The 24067-nt window shown below is 36.5% G+C and overlaps 2 protein-coding genes across 5 annotated transcripts; both read left to right on the top strand.

Annotated features, from left to right (window-relative positions):
- Positions 1–1456: 1456 nt before the first annotated feature.
- Positions 1457–6267, top strand: LOC111799105 (cysteine synthase-like). 3 transcript variants are annotated; one of them, XM_023682508.1, is made up of 11 exons: positions 1457–1560; positions 2207–2262; positions 2359–2468; positions 2926–2983; positions 3072–3335; positions 3413–3550; positions 3648–3699; positions 4034–4113; positions 4822–4881; positions 5047–5127; positions 5954–6267. In XM_023682508.1, exons 2-11 carry the CDS (start codon positions 2221–2223, stop codon positions 6044–6046), a joined length of 978 nt encoding a protein of 325 aa, XP_023538276.1. In that variant the 5' UTR covers positions 1457–1560; positions 2207–2220; the 3' UTR covers positions 6047–6267. The 3 variants fall into 3 exon arrangements, with proteins under 3 accessions (XP_023538276.1, XP_023538275.1, XP_023538277.1); XM_023682507.1 differs by lacking the exon at positions 1457–1560 and adding an exon at positions 1567–1725; XM_023682509.1 differs by lacking the exon at positions 1457–1560 and adding an exon at positions 1780–1802.
- A 1990-nt stretch (positions 6268–8257) lies between these two features.
- Positions 8258–22332, top strand: LOC111798694 (WD repeat-containing protein 48). 2 transcript variants are annotated; one of them, XM_023681999.1, is made up of 19 exons: positions 8258–8443; positions 9012–9121; positions 9928–10083; positions 10356–10421; positions 10558–10647; positions 10816–11121; positions 11271–11368; positions 12020–12055; positions 12182–12302; positions 12399–12635; positions 13252–13347; positions 13468–13533; positions 13762–13800; positions 13884–14018; positions 14744–15108; positions 16600–16693; positions 20674–20847; positions 20950–21061; positions 21952–22332. In XM_023681999.1, exons 2-18 carry the CDS (start codon positions 9023–9025, stop codon positions 21046–21048), a joined length of 2277 nt encoding a protein of 758 aa, XP_023537767.1. In that variant the 5' UTR covers positions 8258–8443; positions 9012–9022; the 3' UTR covers positions 21049–21061; positions 21952–22332. The 2 variants fall into 2 exon arrangements, with proteins under 2 accessions (XP_023537767.1, XP_023537766.1); XM_023681998.1 differs by having other exon boundaries at positions 21779–22332.
- The last annotated feature ends 1735 nt before the right edge of the window (positions 22333–24067 follow it).

The raw sequence follows: 24067 nt of genomic DNA, 5'->3' as shown, positions 1-24067 counted from the left end.
GTAGGATAAATTGAGTTATGCTCAAATTGGTTTATATAAAATGTTTCGTGAATCTAAGATTATGTAACACGAGTTTATGTAGCTCTCATTACCTATACAAACGAATTAATATGTTCTTTTTTTTCATGCATTTTTTCAAGGCAGCCATATTTGCTAGTCAGCGAGTTGGAATGCTAGATTTGTCTAATTGTCGAGATTGTAATCATTTTATTGCATCCCTGCTCTTATTAAAAAGAAAAAAAAAAAAAAACTTTGCTCTCCTTTTATCATATGAAGATATAGATTTTGTAGTCGGATTAATGCACGTGGGTGTACGAAACTGGCATACTGTTGAGGATTGTTAGAAGGAGTCCTACACTAGTGACGGAGATTAGTGTCGAGAACTTTCGTGCTAGCATGCAGTTGAAATAACAAACCCGAATCCATGCTTGTGTTGAGTTGCAACTAAAATGGTTCGGGACAAAAGAGTTGACATTGAGAAATTAAGTAATTTAGTGGAAACGTACATACCTTTTTTCGGTATAGATTTAGTTAAAAAAAATTCTCAAGAGTTTATAAGCATGAATAGAAAAAAAAAAAATCGATTAGTGATTGTATATATAAAATAAATTATATATTGAAAAAAATATACCAAAGTATGACTGTTCACTATAGTTGCATAGCTCGTGTGATCACATGCTATAATTGCACGATCGTGTATTATGCGCGATCATGGAATTATGGTAGGCAACCACGTCCGGCAACAACCGTATTTTAGTCATATTTAATTCATTATAAATCTATTTCCAACTTTTTTATAAATATAATTTTATTTTAGGATTTATCTAACGGTCCTTTTTTAGGCTAAATTAATAAAAATATTACTAAACTTTCACGGAATAAATTTAGGTTAGTTTTCTATGGAAAGTTAAGGTATTTTTTTAAAAAAATACCATTAAACTTAAATTTTTTTTATTAATACTCTTTAATTAAAAAAAAATAATTTTTTTTAATTAATATCAGGTTAAAAAGTACCCAATAATTTTGAAAATTAACATTAATACAAAAAAATATATAATTTTAAAGTTTTTTAATATTAATATAAAATTCTTTAAATTTTTAAAAATATTAGTCATTCTTTTAAAGTTTATGAATATTTTTTAGACGATCTCAGTTATTTTATTTTTTTAATAAATAATTAAAGTATTTTATTTAGAGGTATTTGAAAAGTTAAATGGTCTTTTTTTTAATTATTTTTTATTTTTAAGTAAAAATATTTTAGAGTTTTTTAATTTAAGGGTTTTTTTTTTTTGTTTAATTTAAGAATATTATTGAGAATTAGGAATATTTTAAAGATAATTAATTTAGAGAATCGAATAATTTATTATTATCCTTTTTTTGTTTTTTTTTTTTTTTTTTTTGTTTTTTTTTGTTTTTTTGTTTTTTTGTTTTTTGTTTTATGTTATTTTTTAGCCTTTTCCCCTCGTATGCACCTTCGGCCCGGCATTTCTTCGCTGTGCTGTTCATCCGTTTGTGTGTAAATCGAGAAAAATCAAACCCCATTTGGCATTTCGTCTACTGGTGAGAGTTTCGAGCTCGATTACCTGTCATTTTCATATTCTTTTCATCGGTTTCTTTCCATTTTCATCATTATTGTTGTTTTCGAGCAACTTCTGGGAATTGGATCATCATTTTACTGTGGAAATCATCAACATCTCGACTGTTTCTTGTGAAAAATCTCTCTCGGTTGGTTTTATTTCTGATGGATTTCTCTGTTTTCTGTTTTCATTATGGATTTCTTATGTAATTTCCATGGTTTTTGGGTCGGATTTCTTGGATCACCTTGTTTTTCTGCTTTATATTTTCCTCGAACCTGTTTTGTTCTATGAATTTGTGAATGGATTGGCTGATTGAAAGAATCTCTGTTCGTTTTGGAATTTGGTTGAACTTTTTACTCGTTTTGAGGCTCTAAAACGAGTTTCTTCATACTTATTGGAGTATGGATTGTGTGATCTGATTGGAACATACCATATTAGGAAGATCAAAATCATTTGAATTGTGTTTTTATGTTCTGTTCTCTGAATCTCAATTATTCAACAGTTTAGAGAAGTGGGGAGTTCATTTCTTTTAATTTTGTGCCAAGAACTGTAATGATACTGAAACATGTTGTTTGATTGAAATATATTTGCTTTGATTTGCTGATTTCTGATTATGTTTTCATCTGTAGGTTTGTTGCTCAAAATGGTTGATGCAAAATCTTCAATAGCTAAAGATGTTACTGAAGTAAGCCACTAGCCTTCCTTTGCCTCTTTTTTCTCCTGTGCATTGAATGATTGATTTAACTCATTTCATACATGTTTCGTATCTTAAAACTTACAGCTGATCGGTAAAACACCGCTTGTTTATCTCAACCGTGTTGTTGATGGCTGCGTGGCCCGGGTTGCTGCCAAGTTGGAGATGATGGAGCCTTGCTCCAGTGTCAAAGATAGGTAGTTTTTGTTTTTAAATTCTAATGATCCAAAATTTGGCCTTAAAATTTGGGTAGTGAGCATTTTCTTGCCACAAGTGAACATAGAAGCACCGTGTCAGTGTGTTCGTTTATTTACTCGTGTTCTTTATTATTTACTTTCTTTTGGAAAACCATCTTTCATTAAGAAAATGAAAGAACACATCTATTTATTTACTTGTTCATATGCTTCTTGTTGTTTCTTTGTAATTGGATTTGTACTTTTAGAATGTAATTGTGATGTCCCACATTGGTTGGGGAGCAGAACAAAACACCCTTTATAAGTGTGTGGAAACCTTTCCCTAGCAGACACGTTTTAAAGCCTTGAGAGGAAGCCCGAAAGGGAAAGCCCAAAGATGACAATATCTGCTAGCGGTGGGCCTGGATCGTTATAGTAATTTTGATAAATTGTGATGAGAAAGATATTTCTTTCCTTTCAGGATTGGCTATAGCATGATATCAGATGCAGAGGAAAATGGTCTTATCACTCCGGGGAAGGTTACAATTTAGAATCGTCTTTTCGAAATCTAAACAAAACGGCGTTATATTTTTGTTGGTTTATTCACTTTTCTTTTTCATTTCATAGAGTGTCTTGATTGAACCTACCAGTGGTAATACTGGTATAGGCTTGGCTTTCATTGCTGCTGCCAAGGGTTACAAACTTATAATCACCATGCCTGCCTCAATGAGTCTCGAAAGAAGAATTATTCTTCGAGCTTTTGGAGCTGAACTGATTCTCACAGATCCAGCTCGAGGGATGAAAGGAGCCGTTCAGAAGGCCGAAGAAATAAAAGCAAAGACGCCAGATTCATACATCCTTCAGCAATTTGAAAACCCTGCTAACCCAAAGGTATCCTCCGAGTCAATTCAACGTGAAACATCATTTTACGTTTAAGAGATTTATGTAATATTTTCATGTTTTTTCAGATCCATTATGAGACTACTGGTCCAGAAATCTGGAGTGGTTCAGGTGGGAAGGTCGATGCTCTCGTCTCTGGTATAGGAACCGGAGGTACAGTAACCGGTGCAGGGAGGTATCTCAAAGAACAAAATCCTTCTATTAAGGTTTGTTATTTCTAATCATCTGAACTCTTGCATTGCTGCTGTTATCTGAGACAACCGTACACGGTTGCTGATGTGATTTCTTCCCTTTTATGGTTAGTTATATGGTGTAGAACCGGTTGAAAGTGCAATTCTGTCTGGAGGAAAGCCCGGTGAGTCGTGACATCCTTTCTCTACCCCCCCGGAAAATGATAATATATTTTCGGCGATATGATATCTCGTTTGGCTTGTTTCTAGAATTTATTTGCTTTATAATCTTGCAGTTGCAAGTGTTCTTGTTAGATCCCACATCGGTTGGAGAGGAGAACGAAACACCCGTTATAAGGGTGTGGAAACCTCTCCCTAGCAAACACGTTTTACTAGTGGTGGGCTTGGGCTTGGGCTGTTATCCTTACATGTGAATATTAGGCCTATTGGAAATTCTGGATGAGCTTATTTTGTTTTCTCATATTTTTTCTGATAAAGAAAACTTGTTTCAACTTTCAGGCCCACATAAAATCCAAGGAATAGGGGCGGGCTTCATCCCTGGAGTTTTGGATGTCCCTCTGCTGGATGAAGTTGTTCAAGTAAGGATCAAGCTTTTATTAGATTTCTTTCAATAGATATTGGAAGTGAGTGACTATCTTTGTAACGGCCCGAGCCCACCGCTAGTAGATATTGTCTTCTTTGGGTTTTCCCTTTCGGGATTCCCCTAAAAGTTTCTAAAACGTGTCTGTTAGGGAGAGGTTTCCACACCCTTATAATGAATGCTTCGTTCTCCTCCACAATCGATGCGGGATCTCACAATCTCGAATGGTATCAGAGCTAGGTTCCGAATGGTGTGCCAGTGAGGACGCTGGCCCCCAAGAGAGTTGGATTGTGAGATTCCTCATCGGTTGGAGAGGGAAATAAAGTATTCCTTACAAGGGTGTGGAAACTTCTCTCTAGTAGACGTGTTTTAAAACCGTAAGACTGATGACGATACGTAACGAGCCAAATCAGACAATGTCTGCTAGCGGTGGGCTTGGGCTGTTATAAATGGTATCAGAGCCAGACACCGGGCGGTATGCTAGCGAGGACATTGGGCCCCTGAGGGATGGGGTGCATTGTGAGATCTCACATCGGCTGGAGAGGGGAACGAAACATTCCTTATTAGGGTGTGGAAACCTCTCCCTAGTAGACGCGTTTTAAAACCATGAGGTGATGGCGTTACGTAATGGGTCAAAGCGGACAATATCTGCTTGGTCCAATAATTGGTCTAACCTTAAAGCATCTCTGACTTGAATAGTTTGCAGGTATCAAGTGAAGAAGCCATCGAAACTGCAAAGCAGCTTGCATTGAAAGAAGGTCTACTGGTACGTTGCAACATAATGAAGATAAGGCATCAAAAAAACATTTTCCAATGCTATTTGATTCTCTTTTCATCACAATCATTCGAGCCAATCAGGCTCGAGATCTGATTGTTAACACTTTTGGTTCGTTATGCTATGCTATGATATGACAATGTCGTCTACGTGTAGGTCGGTATATCATCTGGTGCTGCCGCGGCCGCTGCAATTAAGGTTGCAAAGAGACCAGAAAATGCTGGAAAGCTTATTGTTGTAAGCGTTCCTTTTCTTTCTCATATTGTAGCATTACACTGCTTTAGCTTGTTTCCATACATTAATTCTTCTATGATAGATATTGATGTGCTGAAGAACAAAAAAAACTACATATGTTTTAACAATTGAAATAGCTTTTAAGGATTTTTTTCAACACAAAAACGAACAAGAGTGAGTTCTAGGGAGCTCGGGAAACTTCAGCGATGGAAAATAGACTCACCGAGTGAATATAACATTGTACCTAGGAACGAGAATTTAAACCTATAACTTACAAGAAGTAAGAATGACTGTGTGATGTCCCACATTGGTTGGGGAAGAGGACAAACCACCATTTATAAGGATGTGGAAACCTTCCCCTAGCAGACGTGTTTTAAAGCCTTGAGGGGAAGCCCGAAAGGGAAAGCCCAAATAGGACAATATCTGCTAGCGGTGGATCTGGGGCGTTACAAATGGTATCAGAGCCAGACATCGGCGATGTGCCAGCCTTCTCGCTGTTCCCCGAAGGGGGTAGACACGAGGCAGTGTGCCAGTAAGGACGCTGGGCCCCAAAGGGGGGTGGATTTAGGGGCGGTTCGATTGGAGGAAGGTAAGAGTGCTAGCGAGAATGCTGGGCCCTGAAGGGGGTGCATTGTGATGTCCCACATTGGTTGGGGAGGAGAACAAACCACCATTTATAACGGTGTGGAAACCTTCCCCTTGCAGACGCGTTTTAAAGCCTTGAGGGGAAGCCCGAAAGGGAAAGCCCAAAGAGGACAATATCTACTAGCGGTGGATCTGGGGGGGTTATAGACCGTCTAACTAATCTTAGTTTTGGAAATTTGAACAGGTGATCTTCCCGAGCTTCGGAGAACGATACCTCTCGACTGTGTTGTTCGAGTCTGTGAAACAAGAGACCGAGAATATGGTTTTCGAGCCATGAGAGTTTACACAATGTATCGTTGCTTCAAACGGAGCCAGCCAATTGAACGTTTCCCGAGTCTCAGACTTGTTCTTCCTTTCTGGTTTCTTAGTTTTAGTGAATGAACACATAGATGCTACTGAGAATAAGAACTTGGCTTTTATGTATCGAATGAGTATAATTGATTTAGTTTTATGTGAGAAAATAAGAAATTGGCTTTTGGAGAATTTCGAACCGTTCAACCTTTCACGGACTGTGATTTTATTAACATTTTGGTCTATATACTTTCGATAAATTTTATTAGAACGGATTTGCAATAAAACATGCAAGAGAGTTCTTGGCTCGGGTTGAGTCGGGGTTCGACATTTTTTTCTGACCCAACATAATTATTCGAACCCTTATTAATTAATGAGCCGAAGTCAACTATAAAACATTGAATTGGGTTTTGGGTTATGTTTCTAAAATTTTGATTTTTTATACGATATATGTTTATTTATTTCAAACGGATAATTAAGATTGGCAATTTATTTTCAATATATATTTGATAGAAAATAAATAATTATGAAATTAAATAAAATTATAATAAATATATGTATATATAGTTATGTCGTTTTTTTTTAATAAGAATAAATTTTGAGTTCGGTTGGTTCAACTAAACTGATTTTTGGGGAATTCATAAACAACCCGGTTCAAATAAGTTGTTAATCTAACACGGTTTGGATTTATTTGATTTTTCGAGTCATCGGATATTTTAAACATTTTGATTTAAATAATAAAAAATAAAATGATCCTTTTTAAAGTAGGCTAAAAAGAACTATATCAATTTTAAATAATTAAAATCATAAAAATAAAATAATAAGAACATTGTTATCTTTTTTATTTTATAAAAAATATTTTAATTTACTAGACTCGATTTTATCTTATTTTTTATTCAGATTCAATATTTGTTCTCAAAAGTCTTTATATTTTTCGGTTGAAGCTCACTCATGTCTCGTCCCTGATAGAGAGAGCTAAAGGGGTCTAATCATTTGTAATGTCCCACATTGATTGGGGAGGAGAACAAAACACCCTTTATAAGGGTATGGAACCTTCCCCTAACGCGTTTTAAAGCCTTAAGGGGAAGCCCAAAATGGACAATATCTACTAATGGTGGATCTAGGCTGTTACAAATGGTATCAGAGTCAGACACCAGACTATGTGTCAACAAGGAGGCTGTTCCCCAAAGGCCGGACTATGTGTCAACAAGGAGGCTGTTCCCCAAAGGGAGTAGACATGAGACGGTGTCCTACAGTAAGGACACTGGGCCCATAAGGGGGATGGATTGTGATGTCTCATATTTGGTTGGGTTTCCAACGGTGTGCCACAGTAAGGACACTAGGCCCAGAAGGGGGATGGATTGTGATGTCCCATCCTACAGTAAGGACACTGGGCCCATAAGGGGGATGGATTGTGATGTCTCATATTTGGTTGGGTTTCCAACGGTGTGCCACAGTAAGGACACTAGGCCCAGAAGGGGGATGGATTGTGATGTCCCAACCTACAGTAAGGACACTGGGCCCATAAGGGGGATGGATTGTGATGTCTCATATTTGGTTGGGTTTCCAACGGTGTGCCACAGTAAGGACACTAGGCCTAGAAGGGGGATGGATTGTGACGTCCCACATTGGTTGGGTGGGGAAACCTTCCCCTAGCAGACGCGTTTTAAAGCCTGAAAGGGAAAGCCGAAAGAGGACAATATTTGCTAGCGATGGATCTAGACCGTTACATCCTTATTCTTCATTTTCACATCCGTTCATACTAACGAGACTCTACGAGGAGAGTGAAGTCTCGAGAAGGTCATTTAAGCTAACAAGACTTTATGAAAAGAGTGAGGCCTCGAGAAGGTCACCCAGACTACCGAAACTTTACGAGGAGAGTAAAGACTAGAGAAGGTTTAGAGGAAGATGCTTAACCCTATTCATTCTCTAGTAGTAATAATAAATAAAACTTCAAATGCTACGAATATCATTTAAGAAATAATACAAACATTATTAGATATATTTCTACACTATTAGGGGTGAATTAGTAGTTTCGCCCTGGTTCAGTGTACGGTATTCCACAGCCGTCGATTCCTTACGAGATCCCGGCTCTATCTAGGGCTAAGATCGCGAGTACAAAATATTTACATACTCTCGAGCGCGTCGATTCTTCACAGTTTCATGTGTTTTTGTGCAACAATTTTACCCTCGATCAAATCCCAAAAACCGAGTCAAAGAGTTGGCCACAACAAAATCGAAACAGAGAGAGCCCAGTTCAGAGTCCTCTCTCTCTCTCACAACGGGATTTTCTCTTTCTAGAAATATTTTTGCAACTTCCGTAGTGGAACAAGAAGGACGATACATAAAATCGTTGAATACAGCTTCAAATTCAATCCTGAAGGTTAGGCTTTCATTTCATCTATCGTAATTTAGGTGTTTTCAACTCTGATTTTGTTTTTTTTTTTTTTTTTTTAATTTTGGCGGGTGTTCGTCGCTATGATACGTACATTTGTTTCGGTTTGATTTTTGTTTTTCGAATTCTGGATTGTGGACTTAGTTTGAATTTAGTTCGTCGTAGGCTTTAAATTTCACTTCTGTGATCTGATTGGTGTGTTTGGCGAAGATCAGTGCTTCTTCCTTTTCCATTTTAGTTTTTCCCCCTAGGCATTTTTTGGGTGTTTGAGAGCTCTAATGGGGTAGGATTAGTAATTTATTGTGTAACTTTTGGCGTGGTATTGAAATTTAAGATAGTTCTTGGTTAGTTCGGGATGTTAATTGGAAATCTATTAGAGATGCCCGCTGCCGTATAATCTTTGGCAATGGAAGCGATTATTGTTCATTTATGATTCATCATATCAAGAATGTGTTGAAGCTCAAGTAAGTTCAGAGTACTGAGTAGGATTTTTCTCGCGAGACCACACATTTTAAGTTCTGGCTTACTAGTTATTGCTAGTTTCATGTGTTTCTAGTGAGCTCTGCAATGCACCGAGTGGGTAGTGCGGGGAATACATCCAATTCTTCTCGCCCTCGCAAAGAGAAAAGGTTGACATATGTTTTGAGTGATGCCAATGATAGTAAGGTAATGTTTTCCCCCTTTTTTTTCTAAAAAATAATTATGTTATTATAATTGTGTTTTATTTTGGTTAAACTGATTGATTTCCTGCTTTTGTCACTGTCATGATAAGGATCATTATTTGAATAAATGTACTTTTAATTGGACGTATATCCGGGAAGCTGTCGTGTATATTTATTGATTGCCATGCTTTTGTATGCATACACAGTACCAAAATTTGAAAAATATATGTTCTTGTGGAGTATCAAGCCTTTATCCATGTTATTTTCTTTATGCTACCTAATAAACATCTTTTGCAATTGACATGAGTCCATGAATAAGCTGAAACTTCTCATGCAATCCTTCTTGTAAATTTGAAAAGTATGGCTTGGAAACTGAGGGAAATACGACCTTGTTTTTCAATGCTTTAATTATATCCCACGAAGGCTTCCAATTTTGTATTATGTGTCTTCTTCAGAATTTACAGTTATATATGTGCTAGTAGTTTACATCTGTTTATGCACTTTTAATCTAAGAAGGACCTTATGAGAGATCTATCACGCCAAGGATTTGATTATATTTGTTTAGAGAACGTTTTTTTAAAAATTCTTTTCCAGATACATACAACGAAGGGTGAGGTAACTAAATTGAGCTATAAATTAGATATGTTAATAGGGTAAACCTTAGTTTTTTCATGGTTCGTAATTCAATTTTCCTTTGGATATGCTATTTGCATTTGTTTAGGCTCTTTTGAGTCTTTACAAACGTAAAATAAAATATGAATGCTTCGCACAATTGTATTTGAATGCTTTTACATCTTTCGATTTATGTAGCATTCTGCCGGTATAAATTGCTTGGCTGTGCCAAAGTCTTCTATTGATGGCTACAATTACCTTTTTACTGGGAGCCGTGATGGTACTCTGAAAAGATGGTCACTAGATGAAGATGCAGCTTCCTGCTCTGCTACCTTTGAGTCTCACGTGGACTGGGTATTTCTATTTACCTTCTCCTTTCCCCATATAATTTATGCTCTTAATAGTAGTTATATTATAGATTCATTGTGCTTTCATGCCTCTTTTGGTTTCTAATAAGAAATATTTGAAATTTTCTTGAATAGGAGTAAGTATTATCCTATCGAGAAGGCAACTGTTAGTGATACTGTAAATAGTAACTCAAGCTAAAAAGTGAATAATGGAACAGCATACGAGGAGGTATTACATGTAAAAGGTTAACTCATCAACATCACTTTTCTACTTTTCAGGTTAATGATGCGGTCCTTGTAGGCAATAATAGGCTTATTTCTTGTTCTTCAGATGGCACTGTGAAGGTTATTTGTTTTTTATATTCTTTTTTTTTCCCCATCAACTTCTCTTTATTTTCTTTTCCATCCAATTCTCTTTATTGTTATATGGTTTGATTGACTTATTTTAATTATGTTGATCTACTCTTTTGACCTATGCTAGACATGGAACTGCTTAACTGATGGGGGTTGCACTAAGACTCTGCGTCAGCATTCTGACTATGTGACTTGTCTTGCTGCAGCAGAAAAAAATGTAATTTCTTTGCCAAACTTTGTGTAAACCTTGTGGTATGCCCTGATGAAAGATTGCTGATTGTGAAAACCTGTAGTGAGTTTGTTGGATTTTGTTATGTTTTCTGGGACTAGTATTTTATTTTATGTGGGTTGTCTTCTGATCCTATCGTAGTATCATGCATAATAGAGCAATGTTGTTGCATCTGGAGGTCTTGGTGGGGAGGTTTTCATATGGGATCTGGAGGCTGCATATGCACCAAGTTCAAAGTTGAGCGATGCAACCGGCGATGAGTGTTCAAATGGTATCATTGCTTCAGGAAATTCACTTCCAGTTACAAGTTTACATGCTATCAGCTCCAGTAACAACATTTCTACACACTCAAACCATTCTCATGGTTATGTTCCAATTGCTGCAAAAGGCCATAAGGAATCAGTTTATGCATTAGCAATGAATGATAGTGGGACGCTTCTTGTTTCTGGCGGAACTGAAAAGGTATATTCCGACTCCTACACACCCTTGTTTGATTGACATATTTAATTATCTCAAGCTTAGGAGTCTATTTTCAGGTAGTTAAAATTAGTTGTTTCTTCTCTCACTTCCTCTAGGTTGTTAAATTAGTTGTTTCTTCTCACTTCCTCTAGGTTGTTCGTGTTTGGGACCCAAGAACTGGTTCAAAGACCATGAAGTTAAGAGGACATACAGATAATATTAGGGCTCTGCTTTTGGACTCGACTGGCAGGTTAGTTAGAGGGATTCTTTCTTTTCTGTTTGGACGATTTTTTTTTCAGGTGTTACACTAAAACCTAGTTATCATGACAATAAGTTTCTTGAAAGTGGTTTTTTGGGAGTTAAGTTAAAAATTTGTTTTAAAAGACAGATGAAAGTTTTTCTTTTTTGTTATAATTTTTTTAATCTTTTTTAATATATAAATCAGAGGCTCCTATTAAATAGTGATTATAAGGACGCGTCCAAGGGGCGGTCCATTGGGTAAGACCCATGTCTCTGAGTAACAAGGTCGCAATTTTTAAGCTTTGGTGAGCTTAATGTGAAAAACCTTTATATGTTGATGTCTGCAAAGTCTGAGTAACACCTAGCAAAGGTCACGTGTCTGGAGCTTTGGTTGAGCTTAATGTGAAAAACCCTTGAATTTTGATGTCTGCAGGGTCTTGACCTTAGGGTGGGCACATACCTTTTAAAATATAGTGATTTGGAGTCTAAATATTTACTAGTCACTTGATGACTTCTGAAAATGAGTTATAGAAAGCCATTTGCTAAACAGCCTTACTCTCTCTCTCCTCTCAGGGCTATCTTTTGGAATGGGTCTCATTGCTTTGTCTGTTTTATTTTTCATTTTAGTAATTATAATAAGATTCTATTTACGTGGCTGCAGGTTCTGCCTATCCGGATCTTCTGATTCCATGATCAGGTAGATGAGTCTTACCATTTCATTTTCTGTAGTTTTTATGTAACTTGCTTCAATGTTTTTGCTTCCTTTTGTCACAAAATTATTTTAAGTATTATAATTTGGAAGTCTGTAATTCTCTCCTTGCAGACTGTGGGATCTTGGTCAACAACGATGTGTGCATTCCTATGCAGTACATACTGATTCTGTTTGGGCACTAGCAAGTACGCCATCATTTAGTTATGTTTACAGTGGTGGTAGAGATCTCTCGGTTAGTCCCTTTTTGATGTTAGAAAATCATTTTTCTGTTTGATTTGGTTTTAATGCTTAGTTTTATCTTTTAATGCCTATTTCTTTTTATATTCAGCTGTATGTAACAGACTTGTCGACAAGAGAGAGTCTTTTGCTTTGTACAGGGGAGTATCCCATTCAACAATTAGCAATACATGATGAGAATATATGGGTCGCGACTACAGATTCTTCAGTTCATAGATGGCCTGCTGAAGGGCGTAACCCTCATAAGGCTTTCGAAAGAGGTGGTTCATTTGTAGCTGGAAATCTGTCATTTTCTAGGGCAAGGGCTTCCTTAGAAGGATCTACTCCTGTGAGTAAATCATCTAGTTTAAAATTTCTTGATCATATTAGTTTAAATTTTACTCTCATTTTCCCCCTTGACTAAGTTGCATATGTACATATTTCTTTTCAGGCTGTTCTTTGGTTATTTTCTTAGAAACAACTTGTCTTTTATGGTTGTCAGTTGGACAGTCCTTTTGTAATTTCTCTGGCTTTTGTGGGCTTCTTGCCTACTTTTCCATTTTGTTTGTTGTGAAGAAAAGATTGCACATGTTCTGGTATTTCCACCATCCTTCCACTAAATTTCACGGTTTGTTTTTGTTGCATGCGTTTTTAATATGTTAAAAAATCAAAGGCAAAAGGTTTCATCAAGACTAGATTTTTTTTATACTGATTCTTAGATTTAGGAAACTTTATTCTTCTTGTTTGTTTCGGTAAAATGATTTTCCTAAATTGTTCGTTAAATTCCTTGCATATTCTGGTTTTCCACCATCTTTGCATCAAACTCCGTAGTGTCTTTTATGGAAAAGGGGTTTAGGTTTAATCAATACTAGATTTTTTTATGTTGATTCTTGGATTTAGGAAACTTGATTTCTATACTGGTTTATTGTGGTAAATTGTTTTTTTTTTTTTTTACTGTTTTATAGGTTCCCGTGTATAAAGAACCAACATTTACTATTTCTGGAGCTCCAGCCATTGTGCAGCATGAAATTTTAAATAATAGGAGACATATCCTGACAAAGGTAATTGTATTGCTTAAATGGTGAACTAACTATGATGAACTCTCTACCGGCATATGGCTTTTTTGTGCTATTTCTATGATTTTTTTTTCCTCCTCAGTGATGTGTGATCTTCCGTCACAGGATGCTGCAGGTTCTGTGAAGCTATGGGAAGTTACCAGGGGCATTGTAATTGAGGATTATGGAAAGGTTGCACTTGTCATTCTTTTTTTGTTATAATACTCTCTGCAAAAAATGATTGAATTGCTGAAAACACATTTCAATGCTTGACGGGGACGTTAAAAGGGGGGGGATAGCTTGATGGACGCATGGAAGACATTAAATTCCTTTGTGGAACTAAGTGTCATCTAATATGCTTTAGTAAAATGCTCCATTTTTATAACATAGCTTTTTTTGGTTTCAATACAAACATTTTAGGTCTCATATGAAGAGAAAAAGGAAGAGTTATTTGAGATGGTAAGATTTCTTTTATACATTACTTATAGTTTTACTATTTCTGCTGGATGGACAGTGACACGTCGATTTTGACATGACTTCAGGTCAGCATTCCTGCATGGTTTACTGTGGATACCAGGCTTGGGAGTTTGTCAGTTCATCTGGACACTCCCCAGTGCTTTTCTGCAGAGATGTATTCAGCAGACCTTAATATTACAGGAAAACCGGAGGACGATAAGGTTAAATCATTATTTTCTTTTTTTAGTTATGTNGGATTGGATGCGATGAGACCTACAAGTAGGTTGCTTACCGAGCATTTTTATACTCACCCCTTCTACATTTCTTTTTCCTTCTTTCCTATCAGCTTGGTTTTTTTTTTTTTTTGGATTGAAGTCTGTTTCTGCTTTGTTTTGGTTTGGACTCCTGCTTTGTTTTGGTTTCTCACCTTTTTTTTGTCTTTTTTTTGATTCCTTGGAGCTCTCTTCATAAGACTTCTATTAGCAATTATAGTTTATCATTGATTTTTACTTTTTGGTGAGGTTTTTTATACTCCTTTAGAGCTTTCCCTTTGTAGTTTCAGTTATACAATGATGTTGTGTTTCTTGTTTTTGGAATAATAATAATAATAATAATAATAATCATCATAATGATAATAAATGAAGATCAAACCATGGGCTGTATCCTAAGAATCTTTGGAATTTATTAAGAGGTTATGTATTTAATACCTTCAATCCTCTTACCTGAGGTAGTGATATTACTTAGTTTCATGATTATCTCATCACGTCAAAGGTGCTAAAATATGCTTGCTGACTATGAACGGTGACTAAAACAAACTGTTTGGGTTAGAATCATGATTGATGGAAGAACTAATCAATTGATAGCTTGGACGTTCTTATCTTTCCATAAGTTATTAGTCAATTATCATTGAGTATTGAATTTTGTATTTGTATATTTTTTTTTTCAGGTTAATCTAGCTCGAGAAACCCTTAAAGGACTTATGGCTCATTGGTTAGCCAAAAGAAAACAAAGATTTGGATCACAAGCTTCAGCTAATGGAGAAGTTCTTTCCAGCAAGGATATTAGTGCAAGAAGTCTTTCCCATTCAAGGCTTGAAGCAGTTGATGGCAATGCTGAAAATGATTCCATGGTCTATTCTCCATTTGAATTTTCAACAGTTTCTCCTCCTTCAATCATTACTGAGGGTTCTCAAGGTGGTCCTTGGAGAAGAAATATTACTGAATTTGATGGAACAGAAGATGAAAAAGATTTTCCATGGTGGTGTTTGGACTGCGTGTTGAACAATCGTCTCCCTCCAAGAGAAAATACAAAGTAATATTCTAAATTCAGTACCCACCTTCCTGGTTATGGACTTTAAAAGTTCAAAGAAAATTTTCTTATTTTTAAAACAGATATAGTGCATGCTTAAAACCTGTATGACACCCAGTCAATTATTATTATTTATGACCAAAACTGGGGAGTGAGATACTTCCATTTTTATCCCTCTTTACTTGTAACTCTTTCTCAAATTTGTTTGGGTATTGAGATTCAACAATCTGTTTATGAGGGATTTCTTGTGGGAGGGAGTCAATGGGGGATGTTGATTAGTTGGGAGATGGTATCTAGACCGTTGGAGTTTGGGGATTTGGGTATTTGTAGCCTGAGACTAACCATGTGGTGTTGGCGCCTCTTTAGATGGAGCTTAACTTTGTGGCACAAAGTTCTTGTGAGTAGGTTTTTGGTTGTAGGCCTTTGAGATTGCTTGAAGACTCATAGAAAGATATTGTTTCTCAGTTCCTCCTCGAGTGTTTTGTTGGGGATGACTCCGGATATCTATTTTTGGGATAAACGTCTCTGTCTTTCTTTCCCCCTTTTGTATCATCTTTTGGATATGAAGATAAAGTTTTTGGCGTCTATTTTTTAGGTGGGCTCCATTCTCTTGTCTTTAATTTTGGGATTTCATCATCGTCTTACTGACAGGGAGGTTGCCTCTCTACCCTAGTTTTTTGAGCAACCCTTTTGTTGTTCAAGGAGAGATTCTTGTATCTAGTCCCCTCTTCCTCCTAAGGTAGGTTTTTCTTCCTATTGTCCTTGCTTTCTTCAAAGGGCTACGTTTCTTTCTTCTGTTGCCCCTTCATTTTCTTCACTTTGGAAGATTTAGGTTCCCAAGAAGATTAAGTTCTTTGCCTGATAGATCCTGGATGGAAAAATGAATCACTTAAGATTGCATGTAGAAGCCCTTTTTCTTCTTTTTGGGGTCTCCCCTTTGTAGAGATGCATTGGAGAATCTGGACTATATTCTCTAAAGTTGTTGTTATACTTGGTTTATATGGTCCAGGCTCTAGATGCTTTTGGAGTCTTGTTGGCTTGGAGCAGGGATTGTAGTACTATGATGGTGAAGGGCCTCTAATTCTATGGTATGCTTGCTTGAGAGGAATGGTAGGGCTGGATAGAGGAAGTTTTGCTCCTCTCCCCCCACCCCTCTAATGCTATGGTAGGCTTGCTTGAGAGAAATTGCAGGATTTTTAGTGGTGGAGAGAGATCCGAGTGAGAGTCGTGGGAGGTTATTAGGTTTAAAGTGGCTAATGTTTTTTATGTAATTATCAATAGGTTTATTCTTTTAGATTGATGTACTTTCTTATAGTTCTTTGAACTCCCTTCTTGTGGGACTTCTTTTCTTGCCTGGCATATACTGGGGCTGGTTTTTGAGCTTATTAATAAAGCTAGAGGGAGTAAAGACATAATGGAATATTTATTTTCTCTTGCTAATAAATCCATCCTCTGTTTCCTTGCACATGTTCTAATGGACAATACTCTCTGCAGGTGTAGCTTTTATCTTCATCCTTGTGAAGGCTCATCCATTCAGATCCTAACACAAGGAAAACTAAGTGCTCCTCGTATCTTGAGAGTGAATAAGGTCAGTTTTCTATTTTGTTACTTTTTTTTACTAGAGATAAAATCATTTCATTAAAGAAATGGCAAGAGCACGAACTTCAATAGGAATGAAAAAGAAATAGAAAAAATTATAAAGGAGAAATAAAAGCATTCCAATCTAAACAAATGTCCTGCAAAGAAATGCAAAGAAATACCAGAACATGTAATAGTCCAGGCCCACCGCTAGCAGATATTGTCATTTTTGGGCTTTCCCTTTCGGGCATCCTCTCAAGGTTTTTAAAGCGCGTCTGCTAGGGAGAAGTTTCCACACTCTTAAAGGGTGTTTTGTTGTCCTCTCCAACCGATATGGGATCTCATAGAACACCAAAGAGAGGCTTTGTGATGGGATGCTCATATCGGTTGACTAAAAAAATCCTTTGATTTCTCACAACTTTAAATCAGAAATCAAAGCTTTGCCACTTTGACCCAAAGAAGATGAGACCTCAAAGGCAAAGGACGTTGCTTTTGGCTGTAGAATTAAAAACCCATCGTGGTTTGTTGCCATTATTTGGTTAGAGAGGAACAGCAAATTGTTTAGAAGGTTGGAGAGACCCAAGGAGGAATGGATGATGAGTGGGCCCTCCACCTTTGTTTCTTTAGGCTTTTTTGGTTATTATTTTTATAATTACGTTTTAGGTCTCATTTTGCCTGCTTGAAGTTTTTGTTTTAGGCTTTTTGACGAAGTAAATTTGAACTAAATTGTTGTGGTTTAGTTATAATGACCGAAGTAGGCTTATTATTTCAATTATTTTAAAATTTATATGGTTCAGATTGCATTTTGTTTGATCTAAATTATTTGATAAAAGTATAATGAAAATAATTATTATAAAAAAAATTGAATCAATAAAAATTTTGTTGATATAAAAGAGAATAGATGTGGAAATGTATGTATATGGAAGGAAAAATTTGAGGTTTGTATCTATCAGCTTTTTCAGGTCGGAGTAGATTGAGGAAGTGTAGATTGAGAAAGTGATTCTTCATAGATCAAGTCTAATTATTAGACTGTCGTTTTATTTTTCTTATTTATTTATTTAAAGAATTAACTGCCTCTTCTACCGGGTTCACTAAATCTAAATTGATAGATAATCTAAATAATAATCCAATATTGGTAATAATAATCCCTAGGTATCAAGTAACTAAATTTAATGCAATGAGATTACACATATATGATTCGACACTCTCCATCAAGCTTAGTAATAGATATTATTATTCTGAGCTTGGATACTAGCTCATGAGTTACACAAATATCTCCAAATTAAGGCTAATCTTTTGGCACTCCCTCTTAAGTTGAGAATGAGTATCTATTACTCAGCTTGTACTTGATAGGTTTATGTGTAATATTGATCGCATGACTTCGATGTCACGACTTCAACATCAAGGCACGACTTCAATGATAGCTATGAAGGCTCCAAATAAATTTGGTCCAAGTGGATGATCAGTACCTAGGATGGCTTTGGATAAATTTGTCAATGATAGCTATGAAGGCTCTCAGTAAATTTGTCAATGGTAGTTACGAAGGCTCTGAATAAATTTGTCAACGGTAGCTACGAAGGCTCTGAATAAATTTGTCAACGGTAGCTACGAAGGCTCTGAATAAATTTGTCAACGGTAGCTACGAAGGCTCTGAATAAATTTGTCAACGGTAGCTACGAAGGCTCTGAATAAATTTGTCAACGGTAGCTACGAAGGCTCTGAATAAATTTGTCAACGGTAGCTACGAAGGCTCTGAATAAATTTGTCAACGGTAGCTACGAAGGCTCTGAATAAATTTGTCAACGGTAGCTACGAAGGCTCTGAATAAATTTGTCAACGGTAGCTACGAAGGCTCTGAATAAATTTGTCAACGGTAGCTACGAAGGCTCTGAATAAATTTGTCAACGGTAGCTACGAAGGCTCTGAATAAATTTGTCAACGGTAGCTACGAAGGCTACAGTAGCTATGAAGGCTCTCAATAAATTTGTCAACAGTAGCTATGTCAGCACATCCGTCAGTTGAAGTCGTGAGAGCACATAACTCATCCATACTATCCCCTTGGAGCACTCCCACAGGCGTTGCTTGCCTCTCTCCTGCTCACTCCTCTTGAAGTGTCTAGTTCAGTTGGTAACTTTGCCACAGTAGGGGACTCATAATCTACGAACTAGGCTTTCTATAGTCGCCTTTCTTAAGGTAGCGTTCAATTCTTCCATTCGAGAATTGAAATTGGAGTCCTGGATGGATTTAGACATCTTAGTTTTGTAGCCTCCTTTTCTTCCTACGACGCCTTTGGTTCCGTTCATTATTGAATACTTCAAACCTGAATCTCGGAATTTGATACTTGATGATGATGATTGGAAGTATTTTTCTAACGTAATGAATTGATGAGTCTTAGTTCGGAGGGAAATTTAGTATGGAGCAAAATTTATTCAAGTCACGACTGAAAAATCCCTCCTTGAACGCAGTGGGTTCGAAGAACAGTGGGGAAACCTATTTATTCAATTTGAAAAACAGCGGGTGGCTTGCTGAATGAAATTTTCTGGGCAGTGTCTTGCCGAATTAGCTTGCGATTGGGTGGTGGATGTTAGGCAGCTTGGTCACACTTGAAGACTTCCAAATAAAACTTGATCACAGATGATTGGTGCTATGAAGGCTTCGAGTTAGGGTTCAATTTTAGGATTTGATACATGTTGCAAGTCTAAATTAAACCGCTGTTTTTGTTCTTATTTATTTTCAGAGAATTAAAGGTAGGAAAGACTGACTAAATCTAAATTGATAGATAATCTAAATAATAATCTCTAGTACTGGTAACTAAATCTAAATAAATCCAACATGATAAATTAGGGATTACACAAATATATACTAACTCATGAATTACACAAATATCTCCAATTTAAGGCTAATCCTTCGACAATACATAATTTTGTTTTGCCAAACAACCTAGGCAGTCAAGATTGTCCTATAATTGAGTTTTAGACTTACAAATGCAATATGAAATGGGGCCATAGTTTGATCCTTTTGTTTGGGATTGATTTTTGTGTATTCCCTGTATGTTCTTTCGTTTTCTCTCTATTAAAGTTTGGTATTCTATTTTAAAAAGACCTATTGTGTGCCATGTAATGCCTTAGCGCCGGAAGAGACGTCTTATGCAACATAGAACCATGCTATATAAATTTTCTTGTCTGTTTCTTTATCCTATCCTTTATTGAATGTCTTGGAACTGTATCCACCACATGATAAGAATGACTGAAATTCAGTCATAAAAAATAATATCTAGGTTAATTTGACAAACTACCTTCTATTTATATTCTAACCCCAAGTGCTTTAATGTACACTTCTTCGACCCCTTCAAAGAGCCAAGGGCTAGGATAAGAGAGAGAATGATTTACTATAAGGGGAACCAAAAGCAAAAACATTGAATGTTTTTGTAGTATAGATTTAATATTTTTACAGGATTATCAACACTGTCACATCCCGTCACTGGGAGATAACTTGTAATTTTTGGTGGATTTAATTTATTCATCCCCCTTCGGGACTCAGCGTCATCGCTAGCACTTGTTCCCTTCTCCAATTGATGTGGGACCCCCCATCCACAACCCCCTTTGGGGCTCAGTGTCCTTATTGACACATCGCCTCGTGTCCACCCCCTTCGAGGCTCAACCTTCTCGCTGGCACATCACCCAATGTCTAGCTCCGATGCCATTTGTAACAGCTCAAGCCCACCACTAACAGATATTGTCCTCTTTGGGCTTTTCCTTTTGGACTTCCTGTCGAAGTTTTTAAAACGCGTCTGCTATGGAGAGGTTTCCATACCCTTATAAAGAATGGTTCGTTCTTCTCTCTAACCAATGTGGGTACTCACATAATTAGTTGGCAGCTGAAATTTAGTTTACGTTTGTGTAAGAACTTTCTATATGATAAATTTATGTTATAATTTCATTCTGATTGAGTTTGATTTGATATAACCCATTTCCCTTTGCTATTCAACAGGTTGTAAATTATGTCGTAGAGAAGATGGTTCTTGACAAGCCATTGGATAATGTAAATCCGGACATTTCTTTTGGTCCTGGACTCTCTTCAACCGTTGGAGACGGATCGTTTCGGTCTGGATTAAAGCCTTGGCAAAAGCTTAAACCTTCTATAGAAATCTTATGCAATAATCAGGTCTTGTCCCTGATATTAGTTTATGCAATGATCTGGTATCTTTTGGTGTTGTATTCTGCAGCTCTTTTTACTTATTTTCTTTTTTCTTTGGTAACATTACAGGTCTTGTCCCCTGATATGAGTTTAGCTACAGTTAGGAATTACATCTGGAAGAAGCCCGAGGACTTGGTCCTCAATTACAGAATGCTTCAAGGGAGATGATCGCATGCATCAGGTATGTTGCAATTGTGCATGAAGTTCCCTCTTCTTCATGAAAGTTTGTTAAGGAAGGCTAAATTATAAAAATTACCTTGTAACTTTTTAACTCTAAACTCTTTCAAAAATTGCAATATTTTCACTGTTCTTTCAAAAATTTATCAAAACTATCCTTGAGTACAAAAAAGTTAGAATGTTAGAATGAAAAGTCCATGTGTTTGAATATGGTTCTTTTAAATTTAATCCAAATAAACATTCTTGGAACAGTTTGAGCCCATGACTAGCAGATATTGTCCTCTTTGGGCTTTCTCTTTTGAATTTTCCCTCAAGGTTTCTAAAATGCGTTTGCTAGGGAGATGTTTCCCCACTGTCACAGCAAACCGCATGGGGTCCAGCCTCCTCGTTGGCACATCGCCTAGTGTCTGGCTCTAATACCATTTGTAATGTCCCAAACCCACGGCTAGTAGATGTTGTCCTCATTGGGCTTTTCCTTTCAAGCTTCCCCCAAAATTTTTAAAATGCGTCTGCTAGGGAGAAATTTTTACACCCTTATAAAGAATGCTTTCTATTTTAGAGGTATTTTTGAAACTTGTATAAAAGATGAAAGGTATGCAACTTTTGAAAAGAAAGAGTATTGTCTCGATGAGGGTGAAGAGACCTATAAAGAGGGAAAAGAAAATCCATAATGCATCACTGTGGGTAACCTTCTTGAGCTTTTCTTATTGTCATGTTATAGGTGAGTTTCTTTTGCTGAGGAAACTGGGAATGTTGTTTCTTCTTGGGAGTGCTTGAAACCATTTTATCCAGGCATTACATTGCAAATCTGAATGAACATCATCAACCCATTTCACTATTCCGTGTTGCTACCTACTCGAACTTACCGAGAATTTTCTGGCTATCATTTTGAAGATGAAACGGCAGGCGCTATAGATTTTTCGATCGTCGTCTTTGGCCTGCAAGGTGTAGCTTTTGTAAGATACTGCAATAGAGGAGGAGGAGGAGTCAGTGTTGAGCAAGGCTTGGTTGGAGATTTGAATGGTGTGGAAAGCTATGTAGATTTGAATGGTGGCTGCTGCTTGCTTACATACTTCAGTCTTAGAAAACCAAGTCGTGAAAGGTTCTTTTTTGTTTTTATTTATTTATTCTTAAATAAAGGCCTCTCTTTGTGCTCTACCGTTGAATGCAGAGCTCTCTTATTTTCATTTCAAATTTTGCGCCCTATTCTGACCTGACTAACTCTGTACCCTTTTGGATGAAATGTCAAATAATGGAAACATTGTTGGAGACTGACAGATGAGACGGATGGGATGGGTCGGGGACGAGAATTATAATCTCTGTTATCGTTCCTGCCTTTGCCCCTTCAGTTATATATATGAAAGTGTGGAAGACTATTCTTCGTATTAAAATTTGAGTTTTTAGAAGTTATGGTGAACGTGACAATATTATTATTGTGTTTATTAGGATGTTTTAGAGTTTTCAATAGAAATTATATTGGAAAATGGAAACTACACATTTAAAAATTATTTGAAACAAGTAACTGGGAGGCTTATAATGATATGTAACTAGCCAAGGGAGACAATATCGGTTAGTGGTGGGCTTAAACGGTTACAAATGGTATCAAAGTCAAATACCAAGCAGTGTGTCAATAAGGACGTTGAACCTCAAAAGGGAGTAGATTTTGGGTTTAGGGTTCAGGGTTCTGTAGAGACATTAGCCCTCTCGTGCGCATGCATGTCGTTTACGGATATCGTGTCGGATAGCGGGTGTATGTAGCAACCTCCAACACGTGGGCTGGGGCGCAATACCGGCACACCTGTGCTGTCTGGTACTGCCTTTGAAAAACTCATTTCAAAGGAAGTCGCCCGAGACACTCGTTTCGGCTCGCCCACGCTATGACACATGTCACAGGGTAGCTCACTTAGGCCATAGGGCTCACTCATTTCAAAGGAAGTCGCCCGAGACACTCGTTTCGGCTCGCCCACGCTGTGACACATGTCACAGGGTAGCTCACTNTTTTTTTTTTTTTTTTTTTTTTTTGTTGATTTTTGAACAAAGTGTGAAAACCTCTGGCACTAAAAATCTCAAGGGAAAGCCTAAAAAGAAAAGCCAAAAAGAAAATAGGGAAAGTCTCCTCTCATTTTAAATATATTTAACATAAATTCAAATTTTGATTTTTTTTTTCCTTTTTGAGGCCAATCATTTAAAACAGACTATAAATAAAACTATTTAAATTATTAAAAACACTCACAAATTTTAAAATATGTTTCAAANAAAAAAAAAAAAAAAAAAAAAAAAAAAAAAAAAAAAAAAAAAAAAAAAATCATTTTTACGAATCAATATTAAATTTCATTTTTAAAAATATATTAAAAAGATATATTTTATATTTAAGACGAAACTACCTATAAATATAATATATACATATATATAAGTTTAAAATTATGATAAAAGGCTTAATTTGCTTTATTTATTTATTTATTTATTATTATTACTATTACGTTGGAAATGGCAAGTAAATGTGGAAAATGTGGTCACTAGATTTTTATTCAATTAAAGCATACTATTTCATGTTTAATGCAAAGATAACCGCCATCCGCCGCCGATTATCCCTCGTTCTCCCTCTCGGACCCACATGAGGCGACGAAATCTCTGTCAGGCTCATCGGACAATGTGTAGGTATATATCTGATTAGTCCACTTTATTTTCCTGCTTTGTCCTGTTCCGAACAGTGTTTTGATGCGTGTTCCATAAGGAATTTGAACTTCCAGATTAGCTGGAATGGCTACATTAGCTTTACGGGTTTGTTTTAATTTACCCCTTTTTGTTGCTGAATTGTTCATTTTGTTGTCAGCTCAACGCAGAACGTGTTGGTTGGGTTGTTTTTCTTCGACAATTCAATGGGATTCTCTCTCTGTAATATGAATTCGGTTTATTTAAGCTGTTCTTGAAAGTGATTAGCACTGAATCTTGAAATTGTTTTGATTTTTGGAAGCTGAAGAACGTGTCTAGCTTATCTCATTGCTTGCAA

The sequence above is a fragment of the Cucurbita pepo genome, chromosome LG07 (assembly GCF_002806865.2).
Source record: "Cucurbita pepo subsp. pepo cultivar mu-cu-16 chromosome LG07, ASM280686v2, whole genome shotgun sequence".
Taxonomy (NCBI): Eukaryota; Viridiplantae; Streptophyta; class Magnoliopsida; order Cucurbitales; family Cucurbitaceae; genus Cucurbita; species Cucurbita pepo.
This window is presented reverse-complemented; position numbering and strand designations above follow the sequence as displayed.

Coding starts and splice junctions, on each gene's coding strand:
- LOC111798694 (XM_023681999.1), top strand. CDS start 9,023: ATGCACCGAGTGGGTAGTGCGGGGAATACATCCAATTCTTCTCGCCCT. Junction 11,122..11,270: donor TTTCTGGCGGAACTGAAAAG/GTATATTCCGAC, acceptor CACTTCCTCTAG/GTTGTTCGTGTTTGGGACCC. Junction 13,534..13,761: donor TAATTGAGGATTATGGAAAG/GTTGCACTTGTC, acceptor CAAACATTTTAG/GTCTCATATGAAGAGAAAAA.
- LOC111799105 (XM_023682508.1), top strand. CDS start 2,221: ATGGTTGATGCAAAATCTTCAATAGCTAAAGATGTTACTGAA. Junction 2,469..2,925: donor TGCTCCAGTGTCAAAGATAG/GTAGTTTTTGTT, acceptor CTTTCCTTTCAG/GATTGGCTATAGCATGATAT. Junction 4,114..4,821: donor TGCTGGATGAAGTTGTTCAA/GTAAGGATCAAG, acceptor AATAGTTTGCAG/GTATCAAGTGAAGAAGCCAT.